Genomic DNA, 27,433 nt, shown 5'->3' on the forward strand with positions numbered 1-27,433 from the left:
CGTTCAAAAGTTGTTTTTATCATACTTGTATCTCACATTATTAGCTTAAAAATTAGGAAGGATGTTAAACAGGATGTTTAAGCAAATATTAGTAAAACTTTCTCTCTTGTTCTTCTGGGATCAAGATTTGTAATATTTAAGCCAAAACTGTCAGCATGTGAGGCCAAGTTACCAAAGTGCTTTGACCTAAAAGCAATGTTATTTTAAACTATTATTTTAGATAGTATCTTGTCAGTCAAAAAAAAAAAAAAGTCCTTTTTGCAGTTAATTGCCCTTTCCAAATAACTTTAATGAAAATATCTTGCCAAGAAACATCTCTGATTCATCAAGCTGGGTTCAGATTGTGCCCGAGTCACAAAGCACAAAGGTAATTACAGGTTGAAATTGATTTGAGCCTCTTTATAAATAAAAACTGGTTATAGAATAAATGTCTCATTAAATATATCTTGACACTGTATATTAATTATGTTACTACTCATGGTTGTGGCTCCCTTACAATTCTCATGCAAAAATAAATCCAATTTTAATCAGTCATAAGCATAAAAAGTTGACCATGTGCTTGTATCCAGGAATAAAGAATTACATAGATCATCTGGCATATTATCATTCACAAGCTCCATAACTATTCATAAAAACAATAATTCACATTTTGGGAATGCTTTTTCCAACATCAATCAGGAAAATACAGCTTTATAAGGTGTTTCAGATAGCCAAGAATACATCACATTAGAAACTCATTATCATGAGGGACAGGACTGGTTTTTATTTACTTGTTTATGTGTAATTTCTGTTGATATGCCAAGGATTTTGAGAAAAGATCTGACTCTGGACTTCATTTGTACCATTAGAATGCATTTTTCTTAGCAATTGAATGATGTGTATTCTTATTTAATTTTTGGAATTACTTTACCAATTAAAAATGCCATATACTATTTCATTCAGTCCCTAAATTTGCCGGTTTGCCTTACCCACTTTCCATCATTTTATTAATAAATTGATTATAAAACATTATACTATAAAAGCCAAACATTTATGAATAGCCAATACTAGCTAACTTCTCTAATCCTCCCAGAGACAGCCCTTAACATCAACCAAATAATTCTAGGGAATAGTGCTTCTCCCCTTACAAGGCTGATTTGAGTGAAGATATTTTCCTCCCCCAAAAAGCTATTATGTTTAATAAGTATGGAGTTTAAACTGTTTTAAAATATGAATGAAACCCACCTCTAAACTCTCTATAAGGATCTATTCCAGAATTTATACAAATTGTTCATTTTTTATTGAACTTGTATTGTTTAAACCAAGGGACAGCAACTATGCCTTCAAGCTCAATCCAGCCCCCACCTCCATTTTTATAGATGAAGTTTTACTGGAAGACAGCCACTATTCATTTATGTATTATCTATCGTCATTTGTATGCCACAATAACCGAGGTGAGTAGCTATAACAGAGACCATATGGCCTTCAAAGCCTAGAAGACTTACCATCTGGATCTTCATAGAAAAAGTTTGCCAACGACTATTTTTAAGCACTTTCATAAAAACAAAACAAAGAAACTATTTAAATTTGTTTCAAGTACAAGGATGTAAATATTTTTCTATTTTCTTCTCATCACAAAGATACACACTTTGGCCTATACATGAGTTGATCAGAAATTTTGTGGACTAGCCTGGATATCTAAACACTACTTACAGCATTGTTTCTATCAATTATTTAAAAAACTAAGTTGACGTCTTCTGAAATCAGGTTTATGGATAATGAATCATGTAAAATTGCTGACAATAATAGCTAGCACTACTTCAATACAAACTTCGAGTTTATTTACTCACATTTATAAACGTTAATATTAGAAATTCTCCAATTCTTAAAAATTAAAAATTGAAGACTACACAGAATCAATTTTTTTCAGATAATATACTGTCTGTGAAATTCAACATTAATGTGTTCATATTACTTTCATACCTAATCAATTGGGCATCAAGAGACTTTACCAATCATCTCTGTCAATTCTACCATTGCTAGTCATTCTTAATATTCAAGTTGGAATTTTGGGCCAATCTATTAAAACCTTGTCAGCATTTTTGCTTTTCACAAGCAAACACATTTTTACCTACCCACACCTCAAAATGCTAGGGAGCAACTTTTAGAAGCACTAGCAAAACACTACCAGTGGAATTGGATAAATGCCGATGATTCAGATAACTCCAGGAAAGATTTGCCCTCCTGTGATTTTCCTAAATATCAGGGAAAGAAAACACACATATCCTGTACTACTAATGTTATTTGAATGCCTGATTTATATAGCACACTAATTTCTCTTTTCCACTAGTTTCCATAAATACTAAAGTATCAAAAAGTACTACTTTTTGCTAAAAGTTTTCAAAATGACCATTATATTTTCACACTATTTAATTAAAAAAAAGAAACCGAGCTACCAAACTTATATTTAGGCAAAAAAAAAAGTTTTTTCAATAAAATGTAGAAATATTTTAATTTACACATTACAATGAATCAACAAGGAGTCAAAATCCAGTTACGCATTCATAAAAATTCCATATATCATCCTCAGAATAATCAGTTTCTGTACAAAGATTTACAGATGTCCAAGTATGTAGTTTTTCCTCAGTGTGCTACAGAATTTAAAGGCTCTGCTCGAATATTCCCCAAATCAAGCGCAGAATCTGTTTCTTCATCAATTTCTCCAATGACTGCACTAAAAAAGTCAGAGTTAAAACAATCACATTTCTGAAATAAATTTACATGTGTTTCAAAACTCTTATTAATCAAATCAAAGCACTGAGTACCATTATTCCAAAACATAAAACTGAGAAAGCATAGTAAAAAGAACTAATTGAGGTAAAAAAGCAAACATTGGCATGAGTCAGTGAACTGCATATTTAAATCACAAAACTCAAGAAATAATTTGAAGGCACATTACAGGAACCAATATTAAAGGACACATTGTACATAGTGATTATATCATGAATCTTTAAAGGAAACAAACACACAGGGACAGATACGGTAAAAAACTCTCAAACTTGCAAATCGTATTATTTCAATTCAATTCTAGGACTGTATTAAAAATAAATTTCGCAAAATCACTCCTAAAATAATTAGTAAATAAAAGTATCAATTATTTGAGTAACTTTGATGAATTAAATCAACGATACAGATAACAGCTATTAGATTGTTTTCCTAAGTTTTCAGTTAAATCCAAAGCCAGTTCTTCATATACAAAAGTAATAGTAGGACCAAGTACTTTGGTATCTAACAAATCATTTTTTATGTGATTGGCTCAGGTTAAAGCTAGAAAATTTTTTCTTGTTCAACACTAACATAATATCTATAATTTTAAATTCATTAATACCATGCTAGATAACCAACCCATAGCCCTCTAACTGGAAATATTCAATGTTATCACTCAGACCACAAGATGACTATGAAATATTATTTTTAAAAAGTATTTGTTGGGTTTACATTTGTTTGGTTTTATTAAGAGTAAAATTTATTATTTTTTTTCTTTTTTTGAGATAGAGTTCTGCCGGTCGCACAGGTTGGAGTGCAGTGGCACGATCTTGATTCACTCCAAAACCTCCGCTTTCCAGGTTCAAGCGATTCTCATGCTTCAGTCTCCCGAGCAGCTGGGATTACAGGCGCCCGCCACCACACCCACCTAATTTTTGTGTTTTTAGTAGAGACAGGGTTTCACCATGTTGGCTAGGCAGGTCTCCAACTCCTGACCTCCGGTAATTCGCCAGCCTCAGCCTCCCAAAGTGCTGGGGCTACAGGTGTGAGTCACCGTGCCTGGCCAAATTCTCAAGACGAATACTAGTAATAAGCGATTTGCCCAATTTTGCTTCAAAATATATAAAGTCTTAAGTCCTCTAATAAATGAAAAATATCAAACTCTGGTAGAATAAATTAAGTTTTCTCAAAATAAACTAAAGACCCCAATTCCACTCTTAAATATTTAGTATCATTTAAAATCCCTATGGTAAGCAGTGAAATGCTGATAAATGTTTAAAAAACAGCTCTCTGGAAAAAAAGCGGTAGCCTGATTTGCAGCATTTACTAATATCCCTTGTGCAAACACTCCTACCACAGCCAATTTCAAGCTACTAACAAGACATTAACTACCTTGTAAAATTCCTTAAAATATAACAATCTGCTTTCATAAGCCAGTACAAGCTGGCTCTAGCACACCATTTTTTTCACTGAAGCTCAAGAAAAAAAATTGTTTTAAGGAGGAGAAACCTTAAAATCAATTATTATGCACAGCTCCCATATAAACAGTGTTGTTCTGATCCAGAGACCTGGGCCCTATCTGCTCTGCCTCTCTCTCATTACTTATAGCTCACCTTGTAACTCCATCTAAAAGTCATCTCTATAAAATATTTTATAAACTCTTGATTTTTGATTACAGATCAAATTATTTATTCATCTAAAGGTGATGCTAACATAAACAACTTAAATGAGTAAATTATTCCTGCACTTTTTATTTTAAGTTATTCCAGGGGACAGTTAGTCCCTTAGAATGTGTTAATGTATCTAGCTTAATGTATCTTAGCTTAAAATTGCTAATGCATCTTTTGCTTCTTTCCAACTATATTTTGATTCAGTGTAGTACTCTCTAGAAAATTGATTTGGCATTCTTCTAGCCTCTATAACTATTCTAACACTGGCCACATGTAACTATTAAAATTAATTACAATTAAATAAAATTTAAAATTCAGTTCCTCTGTCACATCAGCCACTTTTCTTTTTTTTTTTCAAGATGGAGTTTCACTCTTTTTGCCCAGGCTGGAGTGCAAAGGCGCAACCTCGGCTCACTCCAACATCCATCTACCAGGTTCAAGAAATTCTCCTGCCTCAGCCTCCCAAGTAGCTGGGATTACAGGCATCCATCACCACATCAGGCTAATTTTTGTATTTTTAGGAGAGATGGGGTTTCACTATGCTGGCTAGGCTGGTCTTGAACTCCTGGGCTCAGGTGATCCACCCACCTTGGCCTCTCAAAGTGCTAGGATTATAGGCGTGAGCCATGGCACTGGAACCACACCAGCCACTTTTCTTTTTTTTGTTTTTTGAGACGGTGTTTTGCTCTTGCTGCCCAGGCTGGAGTGCAGGGCTGTGATCTTGGCTCACTGCAACCTCCACCTCTCAGGCAAATTCTCTTGACTCAGCCTCCCAAGAAGCTGGGATTACAGGCTTGCGCCACCATGCCTGGCTAATTTTTTACATTTTTAGTAAAGATGTGGTTTCACCATGTTGGCCAAGCTGGTCTTGAACTCCTGACCTCAAGTGATCCACCCACCTCCGCCTCCCAAAGTGCTGGGATTACATGCGTGAACCACTGTGCCCGGCATTTTTTTTTTTTTTTTTTTTTTTGAGAAGGTATCTCAATCTGTCACCCAGGCTGGAGTGCAGTGGCATGATCTCGGTTCACTGCAACCTCCACCTCCTGGGTTCAAGTGATTCTCCCACCTCAGCCTCCCGAGAAGCTGGAACTACACGCACACGCCACCAAGCCTGGCTAATTTTTGTATTTTTAGTAGAGACAGGGTTTTGCCATGTTGGCGAGGCTGGTCTTGAACTCCTGACCTGATCCACTTGCCTCAGACTCCCAAAGTGCTAAGATTACAGGCACCACGCCTGGCCAATTACTCTTAAACTTTTATATCTGTCTGTCCCAAGTAAACTGAGGCCACAGGGACATCGTAAGTGTGTCAATGATACTAAAAAATTAAAAGAAAATGAATAACAAGTAAGTACTTATTTACAAATACATCTATGTTATTGAGCATGAATTAGTATTGTTCAAATGAGAGATTTCAAAACCATTTTTCAAACTTTGGCCTTGGACTCTAGAAATATGTTCCTCTAAAATTCTGGGTATTTCTAAGAACATTTGAAGAAGCCTCTCTAATGAAGTATTTAATATAAGGCAGGGCCCTTTCTGGACTCTACCCAGGCTACTTAACTAGTAGAAAAATGAGAAAATCTCAGGTAAGTTTAATTTGTAGAGAGAAAGCTTTGGTTGAAACATAAAGTGTTGACATAAAATGTATAGCTATGCCTTACTTTATGTAAATATAAGAAACGCTGTATTTACAAAAGAAATGAATGCAAGATTCTATTAATTACATATGGACAATACAATAGGGTATTTTGGGTAAAACCTCTTCTCCATAAAGTAAGGCAGTATCATTTATAATTTTAACAGATATATTTTACTTACACGTTGTCACCTCTTACAATGTATAATCCTAGTACCACTTGCTCTACCCCCTGTGAAGAGCTGAATACTCGCTCATGGCTTTCATCCAAAATCAAATTAATGGTCTGGTCAAAACCTTTCAGTGTTCCCTGTAAAGAAAATATTCAGGAGAAAAAGAGAAATATTCTGGTTTACCTGAAAGTGTAAATTCAGCCTCACAATCATTTCAGTTGCCAAGTATTCCAATACAAGTAACAATACAATGTCAAATAAAATACCTTTTTTATAACCAACAGTATTCGAGGGTACACAATTTACCTCTTGGTTGTTTGGCTGGGGTGGGGGTCCTGCACCACACATCTCACTCATATGCAGAGTTGACGGCAGTTAGAAACGACAACTATGTACTAATTTGAGTATCTCCAAAAAGTAACTAGCATAAAAGCTTACGAAGACCAGCAGCTAAAGGTATAAACTAAAACAAAGGAGATTTAAGGGAAACTGATGGGCAAATATACATAAATAAGGAAGAACCATACATACCAACTACAGCAATGTAATGTATCACTATATGCTACATACCAGCACTAAGCAGTGTGCTAAACACATCGTACACATTGTCTCAACTCATCTCTACCCTTTAATACTATAATTAGCCCCATTTCAAAGAAGAAACTGAGGCACAGAGTGGTGTGTCTTATGGGCACATGGGTAGTAAGTGGCAGAGCCAGGAGATGAACCACAAAAGGCTAGCTCCTGAGTCAGACCACTAAACCGTAACATTCTATACTATCATACACAAGTAAATATAATTTGCCATTTTTCAGAGATTCAAATCAGTCCCATAAATATTTTAAAAATTTAGTAGTTACATATAACACCTAACGAGTACTTACTAGTTACCGGTGCTCCGTCTGTCTCACATGTATTGTTTAATGTGTATCAAATGGATGTATTATTGAACTCTCCCAGTAAGGTAGATACAAATGTGACTATACTAATTAGAACCAGAACTTGAAGGAAATAATCAGGGAGAGTTTTATGAAAGTTTAGAATTGAATAAAAGAAGGCATGGGTCTAGCATAACAGAGTAACTCAGATGGTATTCAAATTTCTGAAGAATTATCAACTAACATTGGTTTTGATGGTTAAATCTCTCAAGCTCTTAAACTGTTTTATCCTCTGAAAGTCAAAATATATAAAATGAGAATTAAATAAAAAGAAATCTATAACTTGGAAGAGAAACAAAATATGGAGTATTTATTGAACTAGTTAGCAAATGGTTATTATTATAAACACCCATTCATAACTTATTGGCTTCATTTTGCCCATTAACTATCCCATCAAATAAATTATGTGTCAAAGAAATACAGAACTATTGAACTTTAGAACTTAAGATGCTCTTTTTATATCGCTTTCCTTCTTCTTTAAAATTAAAAATAATTTCCCAGTTTATTATCTATCCTGTTAACAAAAATAAGAAAATTTAAACGTAAGGTTTTCACTAAATAAAAAATAATGCAAACATCTATTAATAGCAATAGGCTTCTTGAAGTCTTGAGGTTAAAATATGTCAAACTGTCCACATTTGAAAAAATACAATGTGAGGTGCCTAAGAAAACATGATTGCTTCCTTAAGAAAGAAGCCAGGCAACTGGCCTTGGCTTTGATGTCAAACCAAATTTAAATCCCAGTTTGGTTCTGTCACCTGCTACCCTTGTGACTCTGAGAAAGTGAGTCACCTTCTCTGAACTTGTTTCCTAATCTAGAATACAGGGGTACTTATTCTTCACAAGGTTGTATGTACATTAATTAATGTAACACATATGCACCTGGCACACGATATAAATTTAGTAAATGGCAAAGCTAGAACTTGACTAACAATAGTCACTAAGAACAAACGAAAGCAAAACTGCAGAATGGAAAAATAAGGGATCAAATTATTTAAAGAAACTAGGTAGGGTTAGAAAAGTTTAGTAGCCTTAAAATTCTTTTGAAAGCATTTGGAGTAGGAATTATAAGTGAAGAAATAATCAAGTACCCAAAAATCTTGAGATGAATTCCTCAGATCAAATTCCAAATACAAGTATCACCATAGGAACGTTTTATCTTTGTTATATGACATAAATTAGCAAGGGAGAAACAACTTCAAGGAACAAGCCAATTTTACGTAAATATGTGTATATAGAGAGAGTCAATCATCATAATGTGTCCTACAGAAGACATGTCACACAACCTAAAAACAAAGAATGTTAAGATTGTATACAAGCCTTAAATGTTGATATGTAGATATTAATAGTATCTAAATCATTAAAAAGTTACTAAGCATATGCAAAATTTCAAAAAATTCTAATTCATGTGGTGCCGAATGAGGAAGGAAATAAAAATGGAAGAAGAAAAGTAAGTTTAATGAAGGTCTGCAGACTAGGAGCTCTCTGAGGGCAGAATCTATAACTCTAGCTCCTAGAAGCCTTGTAGGTAACACGCCACGTTTATGAGTGAGGAAAACGTGGATTGACAGCAAAGTGATAAAGAGCTGAATTATAATAAAACTGCACTACAGGTGTAATGTGCTGTCTAGGCATTAGAGATCAGAGGTTTCACATAAAACTTGCAACCAATAAACCTACAGGAAAGCAGAGAATGAAAATTCCGAAGACTTACCACAATCATCCTCCCATCAGATGTAATAACGGCAACAGTTCCTGATAACTGAATAAAGGAAAGTGTTTCTTAGGGAATGCAAATTGAAAACAGACTCTGGCAAGGTAATGATTTAAATTATTAGAACAAATATGACAATTAGGTAAAAGTGTTCAACACAGCCACTAAGTTCACTACATAAAAACGTTGAAAGATTTTGGGACGCCAAGGCAGGAGGATCACTTGAGGTGAGACTAGCTTGGGAAACACAGTGAGACCCCCCCCATCTCTACTACCCTGGCCTGGTGACCTATAGTCCCAGCTACTCAGGAGACAGAGGCAGAGGCAGGAGGATAGCTTGAGCTCAGGAGTTCAAGGTTGCATTGAGCCATGATCAAGCCACTGCACTCCAGCCTGGGCAACACAGTGAGACCCTCGACTCAAAAAAAGAAAGAAAAAAAATTTTTTAAAAGCTTGTTTTAGTTTTGTGATAATTACATGACTAAAAAAAGGAAAAAGTAGAAAAAGAAAACCTCTTTCTGTATGTGATCGGTGTATCCTATCTCAAAATATCCTGGATTTTTGACTTTTCTACTAGGAATGCTGCCAATCTATTATTTCGGACAGGATATTTCGTTTCTTGGGCCTGTTTATATCTAAAATGAAAACTGGATGAGTACTAAATTCATCGATGTTGGACGATTTTCAAGCATGTTAAAAAACTGTCTTCCGGGGCAGGCTTCTGTAATTCAAAAGTAAATAAACTATATAATCAGTGTCACAAGAATACTAACAATGCCTGTAACATTAAAAGCATTCGGTATTTAATTTTTGTCACCCAGTTTGTACCTGAACTTAACATAGTGTTTTTGTTCTGAGACTTTAAAACGGTAACACTTGTAAAGTCTATTTTAAGACTTCCCGTGGGGTTGTTACTTGCTCCTCACTATAATCCATTACAACAGCAAGCATTTTTTTCATTCCACCACCAGGTAGGGTCTTCAAGTGGTAAAGGGACAGAAACAGTCTGTGAACCATCGTTAAACTTTCTGCTATCCTCGAACTAATGAGCATATTATGTGAATAAAACAAGTACACACATTTGCAAAACTGTTGTCGCAGCCAGGACGACTGTTCATCTTATTTACAAACTTGAACACTTATGCCCTAGGGAAATAGTAAGGAAGAATCAAGAGCGTAATTTTTTTTAAGACAGAAAAGTTCGGAAAAATCACACTGGGTTTTTATTTGGCTTTTGTAGACAAAATGGAAAGGACCCCTGGGCCCGCAGCAGCTGGCAGGCTCTAGGCGCCGCCGCCGAACTCTGGGTCATTCCGGGGTCCTCATCTCGCCCGCCCCCAGGATCCCGCCGCGGCCGGGCCTCCCAACTTCCCACCGATCCCCGAGCGGTGGCCTCTCCGCGGCCCCGTCTCACGCCCGCGGCGGCCAGCTTGAGGATACGGTTGATGTAGTTCTCCAAGGCGGACGTCATGCTGCTCGGACCGGCAGTTCCGGATAACGCAGTGGTGCCGGCCACAAGCAGAACTGAAAGGGCGCGCCAGAACTCGGCAGCGGCTCGCGTCTGCGGGCCGCCGCAAATATCGTGAGAGTTGCTGCTCCGCAGCCCTTTGACTCGGAAATTGGGACGAACTAGCCAACCAAACAGAAGCAGCGCCGCTCTGACGAGAGAGTGCGCGTGCGCAGTGTGTTTTCGCTGTAATTCTGGGCCGTGTTCCGGAAGCCGTGTAAGACAAAGGGAACGAGAGGCGGAAAAAAGGAGGACGCTTCCTGAAGGTGGGGTACGAGAGAGAAGTTGGGGGAGAGTGGGTTTCCAATCCGAGTAAAAGCCAGTGTGGTGGAAGATAATAAGTGAAAATGTTGAAGTAGAGCAGGCAGGAAGAAACAGGATAAGGCGTTTTTTATTAGGAGTGAAGGAGGAGAGTAGACGAGCGCTGTTGTGTGAAATGCGGGTGCGGGTAGTTGAATCCCTAGTTTTCTGCTGCAGGAGCCGAAAATAACACTAAAAATAAGTCCAGTTGGCCGGGACAAAGTTGCGCACGTTATAACCACACGGTGTAAGCGTCTTAAGAACTCAACAATGAAATGCACGTTCGTATGTTCTGCTTTTGTCTCTAAAAGTGGTCCAAAATGGAGGTGTTTTTACTTTTTAAAGAAACTAAATGCAAATAGAAAAAGGTGTGTGACCATCCCTTAGAAAACGAATGTTCACGCTTCTACCACGCCGGGATGGTCTGTCGGAATTCTCCAGGGTGAAATTAATAAGTAAAAGGCTCCTTCAGCACCAAGAAAGGACTGATGCAGGAAGGCACCAAACTTGGTTCTAATCTTGGCTCTGCTAACGTATTGGTGTCATTGCACAGGTCACTTCAATTCTTCTGGGCCTCAGTTTCCTTATAGTGCCATAGGTATCATTTCAGATATTTCCCAATGTGATACTGTTCCCACTTTATTTACTGTGTTGCCCTAACTTGAGAGAGCTTGAAGTTAGAAAGAGATTTATACACAAAACATCAGCAGGAACGATTTCCCTTTTTTACAAAATATCTTTATGATTTAGGTTAAACATGTATTTTCTTAAGAATTGTGGCTTTGGAATAACTCTTGCAATGTCAGCAGTTTTCCTGGGAAAAGGAAGCATTTCTTAATTAGAGCATACCCACAAGATACCTACAAGATGACTCCCAAATAGTTAATATTTTATATTCTGGAAGTTATTCCGATCTGTTTGAAATCAAATGTAGTCAGGAATTAGATTGTGAATGTCTCATATTCTCAGGGTAACAAATGAAAGTGTCTTCCACAAATGAAAGAACAAAGATAATTGTGTGATTTGCAAATGTTAGGAGTTGAATCAAAACCCAAAGACTAATTAATGATTAACGAGGTGTTAAGAGTTTTGTTTAAAACAAAAAAATTGCTGGGAGTGTTGGTGTGTGCCTGTAATCCCAGCTACTCTGGAAGCTGAGGCAGGAGAATCGCTTGAACCCGGGAGGCGGTGGTTACAGTGAGCTGAGATCACGCCATTGCACTCCAGCCTGGGCGACAAGAGCGAAACTCCATCTCAAAAACATAAAAACTAACCTCTGTGTGATCTTATAAAAATAAAGCTGGGTACAGTGACTCACACCTGTAATCCCAGCACTTTGGGAGGCCGAGGCGGGCGGATCACTTGGTCAAGAAATCAACACCATCTTGGCCAACATGGTGAAACCCCGTCTCTACTAAAATACAAAAATTAGCCGGCGTGGTGGCGGGTGCCTGTAGTCGCAGCTACTAGGGAGGCTGAGGCAGGAGAACCACTAGAACCTGGGAGGCGAAGGTTGCGGTGAGCGGAGATCGTGCCACTGCCCTCCAGCCTGGGCGACAGAGCGATGCTCCATCTCAATAAAATAAAAAATAAAAGTAAAAAAATAAATACTCCCAACAGCTTTTCATCACTTAGAGTGTGCTTTTGTTTTGAAAATGTTTAACATTATTTGGTAGCTTACGAAACTACTTTCATCATAAATACATTGTAAGTCTATGGCCTTGTGTAGTTATTAAAGTAATATGCCAGATAAATAACAGATGTACAGTATTTATGGAGCATCACAAAATCTCTTTGGCTGGAAACTTTTTTGCATGTGTCTTAAAACTGCTATGTTTTCTGTAGTCTGTAAGGATCACAGATGTAACGAGAAAGCCTCTGGATAGATAAAAGTCCAGTTATTAAGACAAAAAATGAATTACATCTGGATGCAAACATTACATGTATGATTTATCTATATTAGCCATGTACCCTTGGGAGTATGTGAATGTAGAGAGCTTAGCATCTCATAAAGGAGAATTACGTTAAAGCTCCAACAAGGGAAAACTGATACATATAAACATCTGACTACTAAAAAATTAAGAGTTAAGGGTGAAACTTGCCCCTTAAGTCCAAATCTCTCAAAGTAATGCGTATTTAAATGACATATCACTGATAAAGTATCAACCAAAGTATGCTTGTAATAGATAATTTTATTCCATTACTTCTGAATCTAACTCTTGAGCAGAAAACATTAACCTAAAGGATCAGACTTCTGGTAGAATCTGAGGAAACTGAATTTGCCCTTCTCTGAATAGTTTATGGAAAACTATACAATTTTTTAAATAAAATTTTTAAAATAAAATAATATTTTTAACCTTATGTGATGGGAACTTTTATTTCCTTTTATGTGTTTATGCTTTACTTCCCTGCAAGTTGCAAGGGTGTTAACCAATCAGTAATATATATTGAATAGATCTAACCAGAGTTCTCCTAGGCAGAAAAGGACATAAGTAGATCGTGCATCTCTACTTACAAGGAAATTCCTGAATAGTTACAGACCTTTAAGTATAAAAGTGAAATAATTATTGCATTAAAAAATGAATATTCCAAATTACAAATAAAGGTTATTAATAGTCTCCATTTAACACTATGCATTACAAAGTGCTTTACTTATGTTTTTCATTTAGGGTAATAAAGACAGGTAGATTTAACTCCATTACTTAAGGGATGGAAAAAATCAAATATAGGTGATTTGTTAATTGAGAAGGAGTTTAGGATCATTATTAAGAACACTGACTCAAGAACTGCCTGAATTTTTATTTGTGTGACTTTGAGCATACTTAACTTTCTGTGCCTGTTTCCCCATCTGTAAAATGGGGAAAACTACACAAAACTACATGTAATTGTTGAGGAACTAAAAGTAATACTTGAAGAGCCTGATATATAATAAGTACACACTATTCAAGGACATAGGGTATACCATAAAGAACCTTTTTTTTTCTTTTTTTTCTTTTTTTTTTTTTTAGTCCCAAAGCTTATTCCAATACGGTGTTTTGTTCACTGCCGTTTTTTATGATTGGACAGATGCAGCTGTGCACATTTTAAGTGCTTAAGGAAGGGAAAGATGGATATGAGTTTGAATCTTAGAAGGTTTTACAAAAAAGGTAAGACTTAAATCAGTGCTTGAGAAGAAGTGCAAATACACTAAATACACTTTAGGAAAATAACCTCACATTAATGCTTTTTTTTTTTTTTTTTTTTTTTTTTTTTTGAGATGGAGTCTCATTTTTTCACCCAGGCTGGAGTGCAGTGGTGCGGATCTCAGCTCACTGCAACCTCTGCCTCCTGAGTTCAAGCAATTATCCTGCCTCCGCCTCCCGAGTAGCTGGGATTACAGCCATGCACCACCACGCCTGGCTAATTTTTGTATTTTTAGTAGAGACGGGGTTTCACCGTGTTGTCCAGGCTGGTCTCAAAATCCCAACCTCAGGTGATAAAGTGCTGGGATTACAGGCGTGAATCATTACGCTTGGTCCTGACATGAATATTTAGCAGAGGTAAAAACTGAAGATAAAAAGGCCAGCAGGAATTGAAGTATGAGTTTCTGATTTGTAGCAATAAGAATGGAGAGGCATATTCTGTGCTGACAGAGGTTATGAAGTAAATAATAATAAAAGGATGGAGAGGCAGAAAAAAACGTGATGTGAAGACAGAGCCTAAGAAAGGTAATGAGGCCAGACCCAGTGACTCCCATGTATAATTTCAGCACTGTGGGAGCCAGAGGTAGGAAGATTGCTTGAGTCCAGGAGTTTGAGACTAGCCTGGGCAAAATGGCAAAACCCCATGTCCACCAAAAAAAAAAAAAATTAGCTGGGTGTAGTGTCATGCACCTGTAGTGCCAGCTACTTGGGAGGCTAAGGCAGGAGGATAGCTTGAGCAGGGAGGTCGAGGCTGCAGAGAGCCATATTGGAGCTACTGCCCTCCAGTTTGAGCAATAAAGTGAAACCCCATCTAAAAATGAAAAAGAAAAGGCAGACAGCAAATCCTCAGTGGCATAGTGATGGCAGTTGGTGAATCAGAAGTTAGCAAGATTAGGGAGACACAGGAAAAGGCAAGACTGCTTGTTAACAAAGTAGATAGGGCCAATCTGTAGAACTATGTAAACATGATGTATTTTTTGTTCTGATGTATTACATAGTTCTGTAGAACTATGTAAACTTTGCTCACTAGCCAATGGCGAGGCCACAGAACATACTGGTGATACTTTCATGGGCATATACTTTACCTTAAAGATCTGGAGAACCAGTATATCTTAGGAGGCCCTCTGTTTCACCTCATAAAGGGCAATATATACTAATAAAATACGTATGCTTTTATGCATTCTTTATGGTATTTTTAAAATTGATTTTTATTATTAAAATTTTTAGACCAGGTGCAGTGGCTCACACCTGTGTTCCCAGCACTTTGGGAGGCCAAGGTGGGCAGATTGCTTGAGCCCAGGAGGTCAAGACCAGCCTGGGAAACATGGGGAAACCCCATCTGTACTAAAAATACAAAAATTCGCTGCACATGGTAGCCCACACCTGTGTTCACAGCTACTTGGGAGTCTGCAGTAGGAGGATCACTTAAGCCCAGTGAGCCGTGATCATGCTGCTGCACTCCAGCTTGGGCGACAGACTGAGACTGGTCTCAAAAAAAAAAAAGAAAAAAAAATTTTTTTTTTTAACTAGCCATTTTCATTCCCCAAATCCTGCTATCCCTTTACATTATTTTTATTTTGGAAACTGGGCTGCTATAACAAAATACATTAGATCGGGTAATTTATGAACAACAAAAATTTATTTTTTTCAGTTTTGGAGGCTGAGAAATGCAATATCAAAGCAACAGTAGATTCTGTGTCTGATGAGGGCCTGTTCCTTATAGATGACAGTTTCTTGCTGCATCCTCACATGGCAGAAGGTGGCAAGGCAGCTCCTTTCAACCTCTTCAGTAAGGGCACTAATCCTATTCATGAGGGCAGCGTCCTCATGTCTTACTTCCCAAAAGACCCCACGTCTTAATGCAATCATATGGGATATTAGGTTCCAACATATGAATTTTGGAAGACACCAGTATCCAGACCATAGCAGAAACCAAAAAATGACAAAACATCTGGCTATAATATGCTATGTATAATGTATTCCTGAAGATCTTCACATTTTAAGAAAATGGCTCACTTAAGAGCCTAAGGGAAAAATAAGTCTGGGAAAGCCCTCTGAAACTCTGAACAACTGAGTGGTGGTTCCCAAACTTTGCTACTTACTGATACGATCTTTAAAAACTGATAACTGGCTCCCACACTCAAGACATTCTGAATTAAATGGAATGAGGGGAGAAGCTGGGCCTCAGTATTCTAAAACATCCCTAGATGACTAATACACAACAAAGTCTGGCAATGACTCAACTGTAGTATTAACAGACAGTAACAACCCAAATGAAAATAGTAGTTCACTTAAAAGGACGTGTAAAACTCCTAACAAATAAAGCAATGTTCTATTAACTTAAAGAGTTTTATCTTTTTTAAAAAGTTGACGGTTGCTTAAAGAATGACAATTTACAGAAGGGTAGACACTGATGAGTGATGGAAACAAGGGCAGCAGATCATCAGAAGTTGCAGATGGAAGCAGTTGCAAACTGCAGGAAATGTAGAGTTGCCAGAGATGGATGGCTCTGACTCATTGTCTGATGTCGCTTTTGCCCAAAAATGTGAGGGAGCTGCAAAATAAGCACTATCAAAATGGAGCACATGGCTGAACCAAGCCCAGGGAAGAATGGGGTCCCACACCGTGAAAGGTCATCATTTGAGTGCTGTATTCTCCCAGGCCTGGTGCAATCACAAAACTAAGTGCAATACTTGTGCTTCAGCTATCATGTCTTTGTACTACAAAGCATTAAAGTGCTATGAAAAATTATGTATGAACCAACCCACTTTCCTTATTATTCTAACATTACTTTCCTATTTAACAATCTCATGTGACCTCATGTGTACTATAAAAAACAGTGCTCGGCTGGGTGCAGTGACTCATGCCTTTAACCCCAGCACTTTGAGAGGCCAAGGCAGGAGGATTACTTGAGCTCAGGAGTTCCAGACCAGCCTGGGCAATGTGGTGAAATCCTCTCTCTACAAAAAATTAGGCATGATGATGCACACCTCTAGTCCCAGCTACTCAGGAGGCTGAAGTGGGAGGATGGCTTGAGACCAGGAGGCAAAGGTTGCGGTAAGCCAGGATCTTCTCACTGCACTCCAGCCTGGGTGACAGAGCCAGATCCTTTCTCAAAAATAAAAAATAAAAAAGACAGTACTGTAGCATAACAGACTATGTTAGTATTCCACTGAGAATCTGGAATTTAAATAACGTCATCCTGCCCCTGTTTTACTTACCTCCCTCTGTGGTTCACACTGTCCTTTAGCACCAAGTAATTCTTTAGGTAGACAGTTCTTCCACCTCTGACTTTGCCGTAGAAAGGTACTTGAATTCGTATAACTTGGGACAGCTTTATTTAAATAGCACATACAGCATATGACTAATCCAAATGGAACACCCACACCTGATCATTTTTCAATATTTATTTTTAAAAAATAAATTACCATGTATGTGTTATCACTATAGTGAACCAGATTAGGGAACTTTATTTTAAGCTGAGTACATTTGCTTTCTTTTTTTATTGTTTTTCTTGGCTTTTTAAAATTGTCTCTAATAGCTTGGATTGCAATACAGGTCAAATTATATTGTCATTTCCATTGAATTTTTGCACGCCAAAATTGGAAAATAATATTGATGTCAGAAATTACTTAGGTTGCTAGGATCTTCAGTCTGAATTCATTCCTTAATGTTATAATCCACACAGAAGGAATAGATTGATTTGGACTTGTTGCAGACATTGTATGGCAAGGGAGAGCAAAGCTAATTTATTGTGGGGTTTTTTTGTTTTTTTTTTTTTTGGAGAACAATACTGAGGTTAGGCAATGAGAGATGAATAATGTAAGAAGGTATAGAAATGCAAATAGAATAGTGAGAGTGAAGTATAAGAATTATATTGACAAAAGCTAAACATAAATAACCCTGAGTGATCAATGGAAAGCAAATGCCTGAAATTACATTAAAACACATGGGGAGCAAATGAGGGTTGAAAATTACTTATTGTGTACAACATTCACTACTCAGGTGACATGTGCACTAAAAGCCCAGATTTCATATATGCATGTAAGAAACCTGCACTTGTACCCCCTAAATATTTTTTTTAATTTAATTGAAAACATGTGAGGCAGAAAAAATATCAGAGCTTTCCCTTATTTCTGATAAATTCTCATTATATAAGTTTTGTTTCATTTTTGTAACAAAGCAGAATGACTCTCCCACCTCCACCCTTTTTCTTTCAGACCATGGATCACAGATATTTAGAGCTAAAAGGGAGCCTAGGAATTTTCAAGTTTACATTCTGTGTCATGTGGATTAGGAAACTGAGTCCCAAATAAGTTCAGTGACTCTTTTAGGGTTACATAGTAGAACCTACAATCAAGGCCTCCTGGATTCTAGTTCAGCGCGTCTTACAATAATTAATAAAAGTAACTGTTCTACTTGAAAGACAGAATTTTGAGTTTATATGTACATATGATTGGCGCATATCCATGGATATATCATTGCAATCGTATGTAGACTTTTTCAGACATCTCAAGGAATATATATACCTTTGAGTCCAAATACTCAAAGGTAGGTTGACATTTTTCAGATGTCACTACCGATGGGAAGAATAGGAAAGGCAACTAGAATATTGTGGAAGGTAGAATAATCTCTCCTACCCCCACTAATCCCCAAAGATGTCCACATCCTATTCCCTGGTAACTGTGATTGTTACTTTACATGACAAACAGCACTTTTCAAATGTGATTGAGGGTAAAGACCTCGAGATGGTGAGGTTATTCTGGATTACTCAGGTGGATTACTCTGGATTACCCCTCTAGTCATGAGTCATTAAATGCGGAAGAGGGAATCAGAAGAGTGGGTCTGAGAGATGTGACATGAAAAGACTTGTCCTGCTGTTGATGGGCTCTGAAGTTGGAGGAAGAGGGCTATGAGCCAAGAAATGTGGTTATCTTTAGAAGCTGAGAACAGCTCCTAGTTTATAGACAGCAAGAAAACAGGGATCTTGGTCCTACAACAGCAAGAAACTGAATTCTGCCAAAATCTAAGTAAGCAGGAAATGGATTCTTCCCTAGAGCCTCCAGAAAGGCATACATTCTGCTAACACCTTGATGTAAGTCCAGTCAGACCTATATCAGACTTACAGAATTGTAAGTTGATAAAGTTTTGTTGTTTCAAGCCACTAAGTTTGTGGCGATTTGTTATGGAAGGAATAAAAAGTGATACACGTATGCAACCTCTTAATTTATTGTCTTCCTGGATAAAAGTCACTGACCAAAGTCACCGAGAAAGTGTCTATACTGTACATAGGAGATTTTGAATATTTTTTATTCATTCTAAGCAACTTAAGTACTATTGCTCGTGGCAGTCTTTCTCTGTGGCACAAAGTCTTTCTGAATTCTAAACTTCCACCCAGAATTTCCTCTGTGGTGATATTAAGTAAAAGGTGAGTTTCTTCAAAGTATTATTTCATTTGTGTGTTTTTCTCATTATACTGTCATTCTTATGAAGTGGATGCTCCACTGTCATGACAAGTAGGAGTGGTACATGTTCAGTCTTTACCTAAATCTTAAGTCATCTTCATCAAGTACCTACTGTGTTCCACACCTCTGTCAGTCCAGTGGTTTCTGCTGGTTTTTTCTTTAGGTTTTGTCTCTTGCCAGAAGTCATTTTGTTGGTAATTAACAGAGCCAGTCTTTGAACCTAGACAGTCAAGCTCCAATGTACTGCACTGCCATTGAGATTGTTGCCCAAGAAGAATTCACAGTAGTGTCAAGAAATAAAGAACATATATAGACAAAGGATCACTTAAGGTTATTCAGATTTGAGCAGTTGTGACTTTTTCTTCAGACTCCTGGGCCTAACTCTTTACAAAGAGGAAGAGACAGATTCGACACTTTTCTGCCTCTGTTGCATTTTTTCCATTTCTTTAATATTAAGTATCTGTATTATTACTATTTTCTATTACAGGGGTTGGCAAACTACAAACCTTAGGGAAATCATTCTGTTAGTAAATATTATTGGCACACAACCACAACCATTAATTTGTATATCATCTATGGCTGCTTTGGGGCTACAACAGCAGAGCTGAATAATTGCAACAGAGGCCCACAAGACCTAAAATATTTATTTTTAGGCTCTTTACAGAAAGTTTGCAGACCCCTGTTCTCTAATGTTAACAAATGAGATTTCCAGAGCTTTTATATTACCAAATTCATCATTCTGACCAACCTCATGTATTCTCATAATGCCCATTTTTGACTAGCTTTGAGATATGATTCTTCCATTTTTCTGAACATGACCTTTTGCACTGAGAATAAACAGACATAACAAAACCTCAGAGGACTTCAGAGAAAGCCTGTATTGTTTCCTCCCTACCTACCCTACTTCCTATTGTATTTAGAATTTCTATCAAGGATATGCAGGAAAAGAAATGAAAAACAATAACAAAAAGAATATGCAGGAACTTTTCCAAGACTTTACCCCAGTGATAATAACTCACATAAGGAATTTTTCATGCATGTGGCATGATCAAAAATAAAGAATGGTCTGCATTTTAACATATGCACCAGAAACTAAATTGAAAATCACCAACATGTCAAAATAATGCAATGAATTGAAACAAAATCTCAGTAGAATTTTTTGAAAACAAAAAGATAAATCTAATTAAAGACAGCTATTTGTTGGGGACATTAGTCATTGCCTTTTGGCTGCTTAACATCAGTCTTTTTATTTCTTGAGAGTTCCCTATTTTACAAGTTTTGGTGATAGAGCTCAATATATCAGGCACTTTTTTTCTGATGTTTCTTGCAGTGAAAGAGGCCTAGGCTCTGCTTATGACTACCACAGTTACTGAATTGAGGACTGGTGCTGCATAGCAGCAAATCCTGTAGAGAAACAACTCTGATGGTCACACCAGTTGTAGCAAGAGCAAATTCATAAAGGAGCATGCCATTGATGCCTGTGGTGACATCCAGGGCACAGTGGGCAGTGTCACTGTGTGTTGGGTCAGAAGCTTCAGTCTGATTGTTTGACAGTAGTGTTCAAAGGTTCAAAGCTGGCTGACCCAGTTTTACTGTGCATTTGACACCTGCCACCCAGCTACCTAACCTCTGTATCTTATTCTCCTTTTTAAAAGGATATTGAGTAGCTCACATAATTGTAAGACAATTATAAGCTATTTTTGCTCATATGGCTTCTAAATTTTAACTAAAAAAAAAATTTAAGACCCTTTTATGCATACTTACTTTAAAATGCTAAATTTTTATGTAGTATATTAATTGCAAAGAATGGAATTTCTAGCACATGGTGTTTTGTTTATGTGCTTTAAATATATTTTCATTAAAATTTTGTAGCTGCAAATTTAAGTCATATTTATGGTAGAGCCCATATCCTTATCAAACCCATTAGCTGACTTTATTTTTCTATTTAAATAAATACCTTACCCTGCATCCTGTGAGAGCTGTTGGAGAGTCAATCCACCATGAACCCTGAAAATCACTGCACATTCTTTCCAGGGATGCTGCTGGTGCAAAGCCCTGACGACTCCTTACCTAGTCAAGTTTTATGTCTCTTCTAGGTATATGAGTATATAATAATATCCATTTCCCATTTCTCTCAAAATCACTGTGCTCCTGTGTACTTTCAATTTTTGATACGTGCATCTCCGCATTCGAAGGCGTTTTCTGCACCCCGTCCATGTGTGGCAGGCTAGGAATTCTGGGGAATTAACACTCCCTCAGGGAGCAGTCTTCAGTCAGTGACTGAGTTTGTAAATAACAACCTCTTCATCAACAAGGTGGGATAATCCAGGGGCTATATCTCTGCTCATTCCACAGTAGCTGGCTTAATTGTGCACATTTTATTGGCTCACTTCCTTTCCTTATAACTCCACTCCCGTACTGGTTTTCCCTAAATAATCTATTTGCACTTAAATTCTTGCCCCAGGATCTGCTTTTGGGAGAACCCAAACTAAGATAGAGATCAAAAGATCTCTTCCTTTAAAAAGGTCTGTATCTTGAGTTAGGAGCAGTAGTCTAGCCCCAGTCCTTGTCATCATTTGACTTCACCTGATTCTCTTTTTTTTTTTTGAGACGGAGTCTCGCTCTGTCGCCCAGGCTGGGGTGCAGTGGCCGGATCTCAGCTCACTGCAAGCTCCGCGTCCCGGGTTCACGCCATTCTCCTGCCTCAGCCTCCCGAGTAGCTGGGACTACAGGCGCCCGCCACCTTGCCCGGCTAGTTTTTTGTATTTTTTAGTAGAGACGGGGTTTCACCGTGCACCATGTTACCCAGGATGGTCTCGATCTCCTGACCTCGTGATCCACCCGTCTCAGCCTCCCAACTGATTCTCTTTTATGTGAAGCAAAGGACAGGTGAAGATGGGAGTTCTGCCCGTCTTCACAGATCTGCACAAGCCTCCCTAAATATTCCTGGGTAGACAATCTTTGCTACCACCAAAGTTGGTCTAAACTGGGTTGTTCACTCAAAAACAAAATTCCTGTCTTTAGTAGACCATAGTCTGTCTGCTGTACCAGACTTCAACTTGGCCCAATTATGTAGCAAGAAATGATACAAAGAAATAACTTAGTTATCTGATTGTGGCACAGAAAACATTTATTTTATCGTGTTAGGACAGACTCTTGACTGCGTGTTACCCCTTACCTCATCAAGCCGGAAATGTGAAAAGTAGAGAGTGAGCCCACATTCAGAGCTGCTCTGACCTACTGATTCATTCCTCTGGGAGGGTGAGATCCCCAGACTCTGAGAGAACCTCCCACTTGTTGCAGCCACAAATCTATATTCTAATCTCATGTATATCATTTGCCTTGCTTGCTTACTGGTTCAAAGCAAGCCAAGGTGAGAGCACTGTTAGGTGAATGTGAGATGCCATTCTCACCTGTCCTCCAGCAATAACAGCCACTGTCTCTGGACTGGCATAGGTGGTCACCACCAAATAAACCTGAACATCCTGCAAACTTATTGGGCTCTTCAAGCAAACATTTGACAAATTTGATCTCACCTTCCTCCCCAACACCACAGTGACCTAGTGGCTTTCAAGAAGCCTGAGCCAAACTCACGGTGTGGTGATGTCAGTTAGTTGTGGAGATGAAGGAATAAGCTACCCAGACCTTTTCCCTGGAGTAATTGGGCATGGGCTGGTGAACTTGCAAGGACCTGGAGTTTATGGAATTTCACTCTTACCAATTTGGTTAAAAAAAAAAAAAAAAAAAAAAAAAGTATGTTTCCACAGAGCATCGTGGTGTGAGCCTGTGATCTCAGCTACTTGGGAGACTGAGATGAGAGATCACTTGAGCTAAAATCACAGAAATTCGAGGCTATAGTGAGCTGTGATCACACTATTGCACTCTAGCCTGGGAGAGAGTGAATCCCTGTCTCCAAAGTAAATAAATTAATCAAAAGTGTGTTTTCATTTCTTAGAGAATCTTTGTGAAAATAGCTCTTCCTGCTTCTGTTGTAGCTGGCCCTCCTTTGCCTTCCCCAGTGTTTAGATGGAAGACCAGAAGACCCTGGGGGATGAGTGAAGAAAAAGGCCCTCTTTGTAGTCTTTCATTCCATACAAATAGATGACTATAAACACATTAGACATTACCAGTCTAACCTAAATTGCAGCAATTGACACAACTTACCTGAAATTTTCCTCCCCCAGCACACCTCTCCAAAGAAACTTACACAGAAAACCTCTCTAAATATAGATGTTGCACTGGACTTTAACCTTTTCTACTCACTCATTCAGAAATCTTTAACGAAAGTTTGACATGTAAAAAAAATAGAAAAATTATTTTCATATAGAGTATTAGAAATGAGTAAGACACATTTTCTTAAGATTTTTACCTTTTTTGTGGAGTGTGTGTGTGTGTGTGTGTGTGTGTGTATACATGTCTATTTGTATGTATATAACATTAACCACCAGAGGAAAGCAGAAGAAAATATGTAGTGGTGTGTTTTGCCACACAGATACTGCTGGGAACAGTATCTCTCTTTGCACAGAAACTTTTCAGTTTCTCTGTGGGTGGTGTCTCTTGCCCCTTTCAGTTCCCAAGATAATTGGGTATCAAGAGGTCACTACTAGACAGAGAGCCTTATTTCCTGACCATTATCACTTCTACAAACGGTGGAGCAAAGTGCAGAATACTGAGATAGTCATTGGCTCTCTGAAGCTAAATAAGATACTGTTCCTGCTTTTGAGGAGTTTACATTGTAATGATATCTTTGCAATAAATAGAACTAGCTGAGGTGGTTCTCCCTATATTGAGTTTGGGTTAGCAGGCAAGGAAATGGAGTTATCCACAATTGGCTCAACTTTCAATGGGCACAAAATCTTAGATGAAAATGAGAATTGGAAGGATCCTGTTTTAGTATTAGTGAATTATTTCTTGTATCCAGTAAGTAGAGTGATGGACAAAGGTCTGTCTGGGACTAGTTAGGAGAGACAAAATAAATCCAATTTAGAAGGCTGATATAAAATTTCCAGATTGGCTTAAGAATCAGTTTAATCAATGAATGTCTCCTCCTGCCTGAGATAGTGGGATAACTTGCCAACATTGATTTAGAGAAGTTTATTGTTGTCTCTTGGTCATTTCACTTCTTGACTGGCTCCCTTAATATGCCATACCCTCCACTCAAGGCTCTGCAGTGGATTCTCATCTGCTGAGAGATAGGTTCAAGCCCTTGCACAGGATGCCTTGATTATTTCATCCTGAATTGTAACTCCCTAGTCTACCCCATTTGTTCAAAATTCTAGGAGAGCTATTATACCCACATCAGACTCCAGGTGAATACGAAATAAATGTTGTATAACAACAAATTGGGAGTATTAAAAAATAGCAGTTAACTATACACTAAGATCTTTTTTTCATTTTGTAAATGAGGTTTAAATTAGGGTGGAGGTTGCAAATCATGCATAATTTCTGTTAAAATTTATTAGTGAAGTAATTCTGAGACAGTTTCATGAGTGCAATTAATAAATATTTTATCCAGGAGAAGTTTTCCTGGAAGAACAGAAATACATTGGAAAGTTTTCAGAATGTTTTGTAAATATTTTGTGAAAGTTGAAAACTTGGAGGAAGAGGGTATTGAATCCTAGTAAAAATCAGAAATCCCTGATTCTGCCATCCTCAGTATTTGGCCTCCGTAGTCATCGAAGAGAGGGAAGAGAGGATTTTGGAATCATATGAAGTAAAAGGCCTTGGTGTGGTTTTCATCACTTTGGTCTACATCCCATCTTTTAGAACTGAATCACAATTCCCCAACTGAACTAATTGGAGGCCAATAAATAGAGTCCACCTGTACACTCAGAAAGATATGTGGATTTGGTAGAATATAGCCAATTTGTTCTATGTTATATTAATAGAAATCATCTAGAATGAATGCTATTGTAAAAAGGATACAGTGGTTAAAGGGTTTTGTTATAAAGAACTTGCTTAAGATCACACAAATAATGGCAAAACTAAACCGGAACTCAGATCTCCTGACCTCAATACTTCCTCCAGTGTTCCAAATTACCTTCCTACATTGACTGGGAGCGTTTTGGAAGTAACAGAAAACCTGAACCAAAGTGGATTATGAAAGAAAAAACTTGGGGAGTATGAGTTCATGTAATTGAATTGTGTACACACTGCTCTAATTTTAAGCTTTATGAAAGGGAGACTTAATTCATCAGTTCATGTTGCCATCTGGACACTGAGTCCATTTTGATTCTTGTAGCTCTGTCTTCCTCCAGATGTTGGACTAGTTTTCATACTAGATCTTCTCATGGCATCATTAAGGAACTTCACATTCTTCTCACACTGTTCATAGAAGGTTCCTGGAACTCCCACAGCAGCAAGGAAACTTCACTTGTAGGAGTCCTTAGCACATCTGTAATGTTTTATTGGCCAAAATGTGATACATCTCCATTTCTGGATCAATCACTGTGGTCAAGTGCAAGACGCTCTGCAGGACTCAACCTGGGGATGAGGTCTGTCCACTCCATCTACATGGTCACTTTGTACTGAGGTTGGGTAAGTACTCCTAGGGAAATCAGGTTTGTTTTGGTTGGGAAAAAAATGGAAATGGAAAATGAGGTAACAACCAACAAATATCCACTATTTTGTAAGATGTGTTTGAAACTAATGCAAAAAATCTCTGAGATTAAGATGTGTACGTAGCTCATCAGTTATATTAAGTTTAATTGTATTCCCTATATCTAATATTTATAGTACCTAAACTGTTACTAAGATGTTTATTATTTTATTTAAAATTTGGTTGAAGTTTTCTATATCACCCTAAACCAAGTTTGGAAATAAAGATTTAATACTATATGACATGTACAATTGCTCTCCTTTAGTGAAAAGTCCTAAAAATCTTATGGTTGAGAATACAATATTTACTTTCTGGAGACTCTGCTCACAAACTTTCTGGACAAAAAGCATTACCCACAATCACTGCTAACTAAAAGGATAGAGAAACTTTTCTTAGGCTTTCCTCCAGGATTGTCTGTGCTTAATCAGCTTCCCTATATATTCTCAAATAGCCTCTGAAAATATAGCCTTTGTCCCTTTTTCAACAAATCCATAATTATTTATTTATTTTTTCTTCTTCATAGTTATTTTCAGACATTTACAATGTCTTAGAGTGTTACATAAATTGAATAGAATGAATTGTGCAAAATAACAATATGTTGAAGGTCCAAAAGAACTATACCTTTTTATGTCTGAGAAAAAGTTTTAAAATCAGAACCTACACAGCAATAAGTGGTTTAATGATAGCCCTTTAAGTGCACCGTCAGAGCTCTTTTATAGAATTTTGTGAAAGACATGCTAGATAATTTCCATGGAAATTGATCTCATTTAAATGATATTATCCTAAGGAACATTTCATATAAACAACTCATATTTTCCTTAAGTTTCTTTTAAAGGTTGAGCTGACATTCACATCAGGATTTCATAAGTCAGTGCAGTGCTGATGTTATTACAAGGTAATACTTTTGCAATCATCAGCAACAGGATAGGATTGCAGAACTGTAACAAACTGCATGAAAAAATACAAAATAATATCATGTTTGAGTAGTTGTGATAATAAGTGATGGCATATCAGTGTACAGGTAGTGGTGAAACAAATGAATTATTAAAGAATATAATTGTATCCTTATTATGCTTATCTTTTTGGTTTTTTTACTTTTGTCAAATAAATTGGGTTGGTAATTGATGATAGTAATATAAGGTGTCCTTTAAAAAATTTAAGTAAAGAAGTAAGTTTACCTGAAGAAAAATAGAATAAACAATGAAATTATAGTTGTCCTCAGAAATGGTAAAAGTCATCATTACAAATGAAATATCATCTATATTGAGTGATCATAGATGTCCTCAAAGAACTTTGAAAGCTAAGCAATAACATGCATAATGCATTCAGTGCAGAGAAAAGCAGAACATTTTAAAGAGATGTGTCTGTTCCTAGGCAGAAAGGTATTAACAGTGGTAAGGCATGGATATGTACTTCAAAAGGAAATTTAGAAATAAAGGTGCAGAAGAAGCGAATCTGTAAGAGCATGCCTTCACTTCAAGAGGGAATGCTCTGTTAGGC

General features: G+C 37.4%; 1 protein-coding gene and 1 long non-coding RNA gene across 3 annotated transcripts in view; one reads left to right on the top strand and one right to left on the bottom strand.

Annotated features, from left to right (window-relative positions):
* Positions 1–268: 268 nt before the first annotated feature.
* Positions 269–10,478, bottom strand: LOC105475477 (LSM8 homolog, U6 small nuclear RNA associated). Its single transcript, XM_011730744.3, has 4 exons — positions 10,322–10,478; positions 8,882–8,922; positions 6,239–6,366; positions 269–2,713 (listed from the first exon to the last, which is right to left on the bottom strand). The coding sequence occupies exons 1-4, from the start codon at positions 10,350–10,352 to the stop codon at positions 2,623–2,625; spliced, it is 291 nt and encodes a 96-aa protein (XP_011729046.1). The 5' UTR covers positions 10,353–10,478; the 3' UTR covers positions 269–2,622.
* Positions 10,479–10,560: 82 nt separating this feature from the next.
* LOC139362755 (uncharacterized) overlaps positions 10,561–27,433 on the top strand; it is an 85,359-nt gene continuing 68,486 nt past the window's right edge. For both annotated transcript variants that reach the window (XR_011622020.1, XR_011622019.1), the window contains exon 1: positions 10,561–25,872. This is a non-coding gene — a long non-coding RNA (uncharacterized lncRNA). The remainder of the gene's footprint in view (positions 25,873–27,433) is intronic.

The sequence above is a fragment of the Macaca nemestrina genome, chromosome 4, assembly GCF_043159975.1.
Source record: "Macaca nemestrina isolate mMacNem1 chromosome 4, mMacNem.hap1, whole genome shotgun sequence".
Taxonomy (NCBI): Eukaryota; Metazoa; Chordata; class Mammalia; order Primates; family Cercopithecidae; genus Macaca; species Macaca nemestrina.

Coding starts and splice junctions, on each gene's coding strand:
- LOC105475477 (XM_011730744.3), bottom strand. CDS start 10,352: ATGACGTCCGCCTTGGAGAACTACATCAACC. Junction 8,923..10,321: donor CTTGGAGAACTACATCAACC/GTATCCTCAAGC, acceptor TTCAGTTATCAG/GAACTGTTGCCGTTATTACA. Junction 2,714..6,238: donor ATTGTAAGAGGTGACAACGT/GTAAGTAAAATA, acceptor TGACTTTTTTAG/TGCAGTCATTGGAGAAATTG.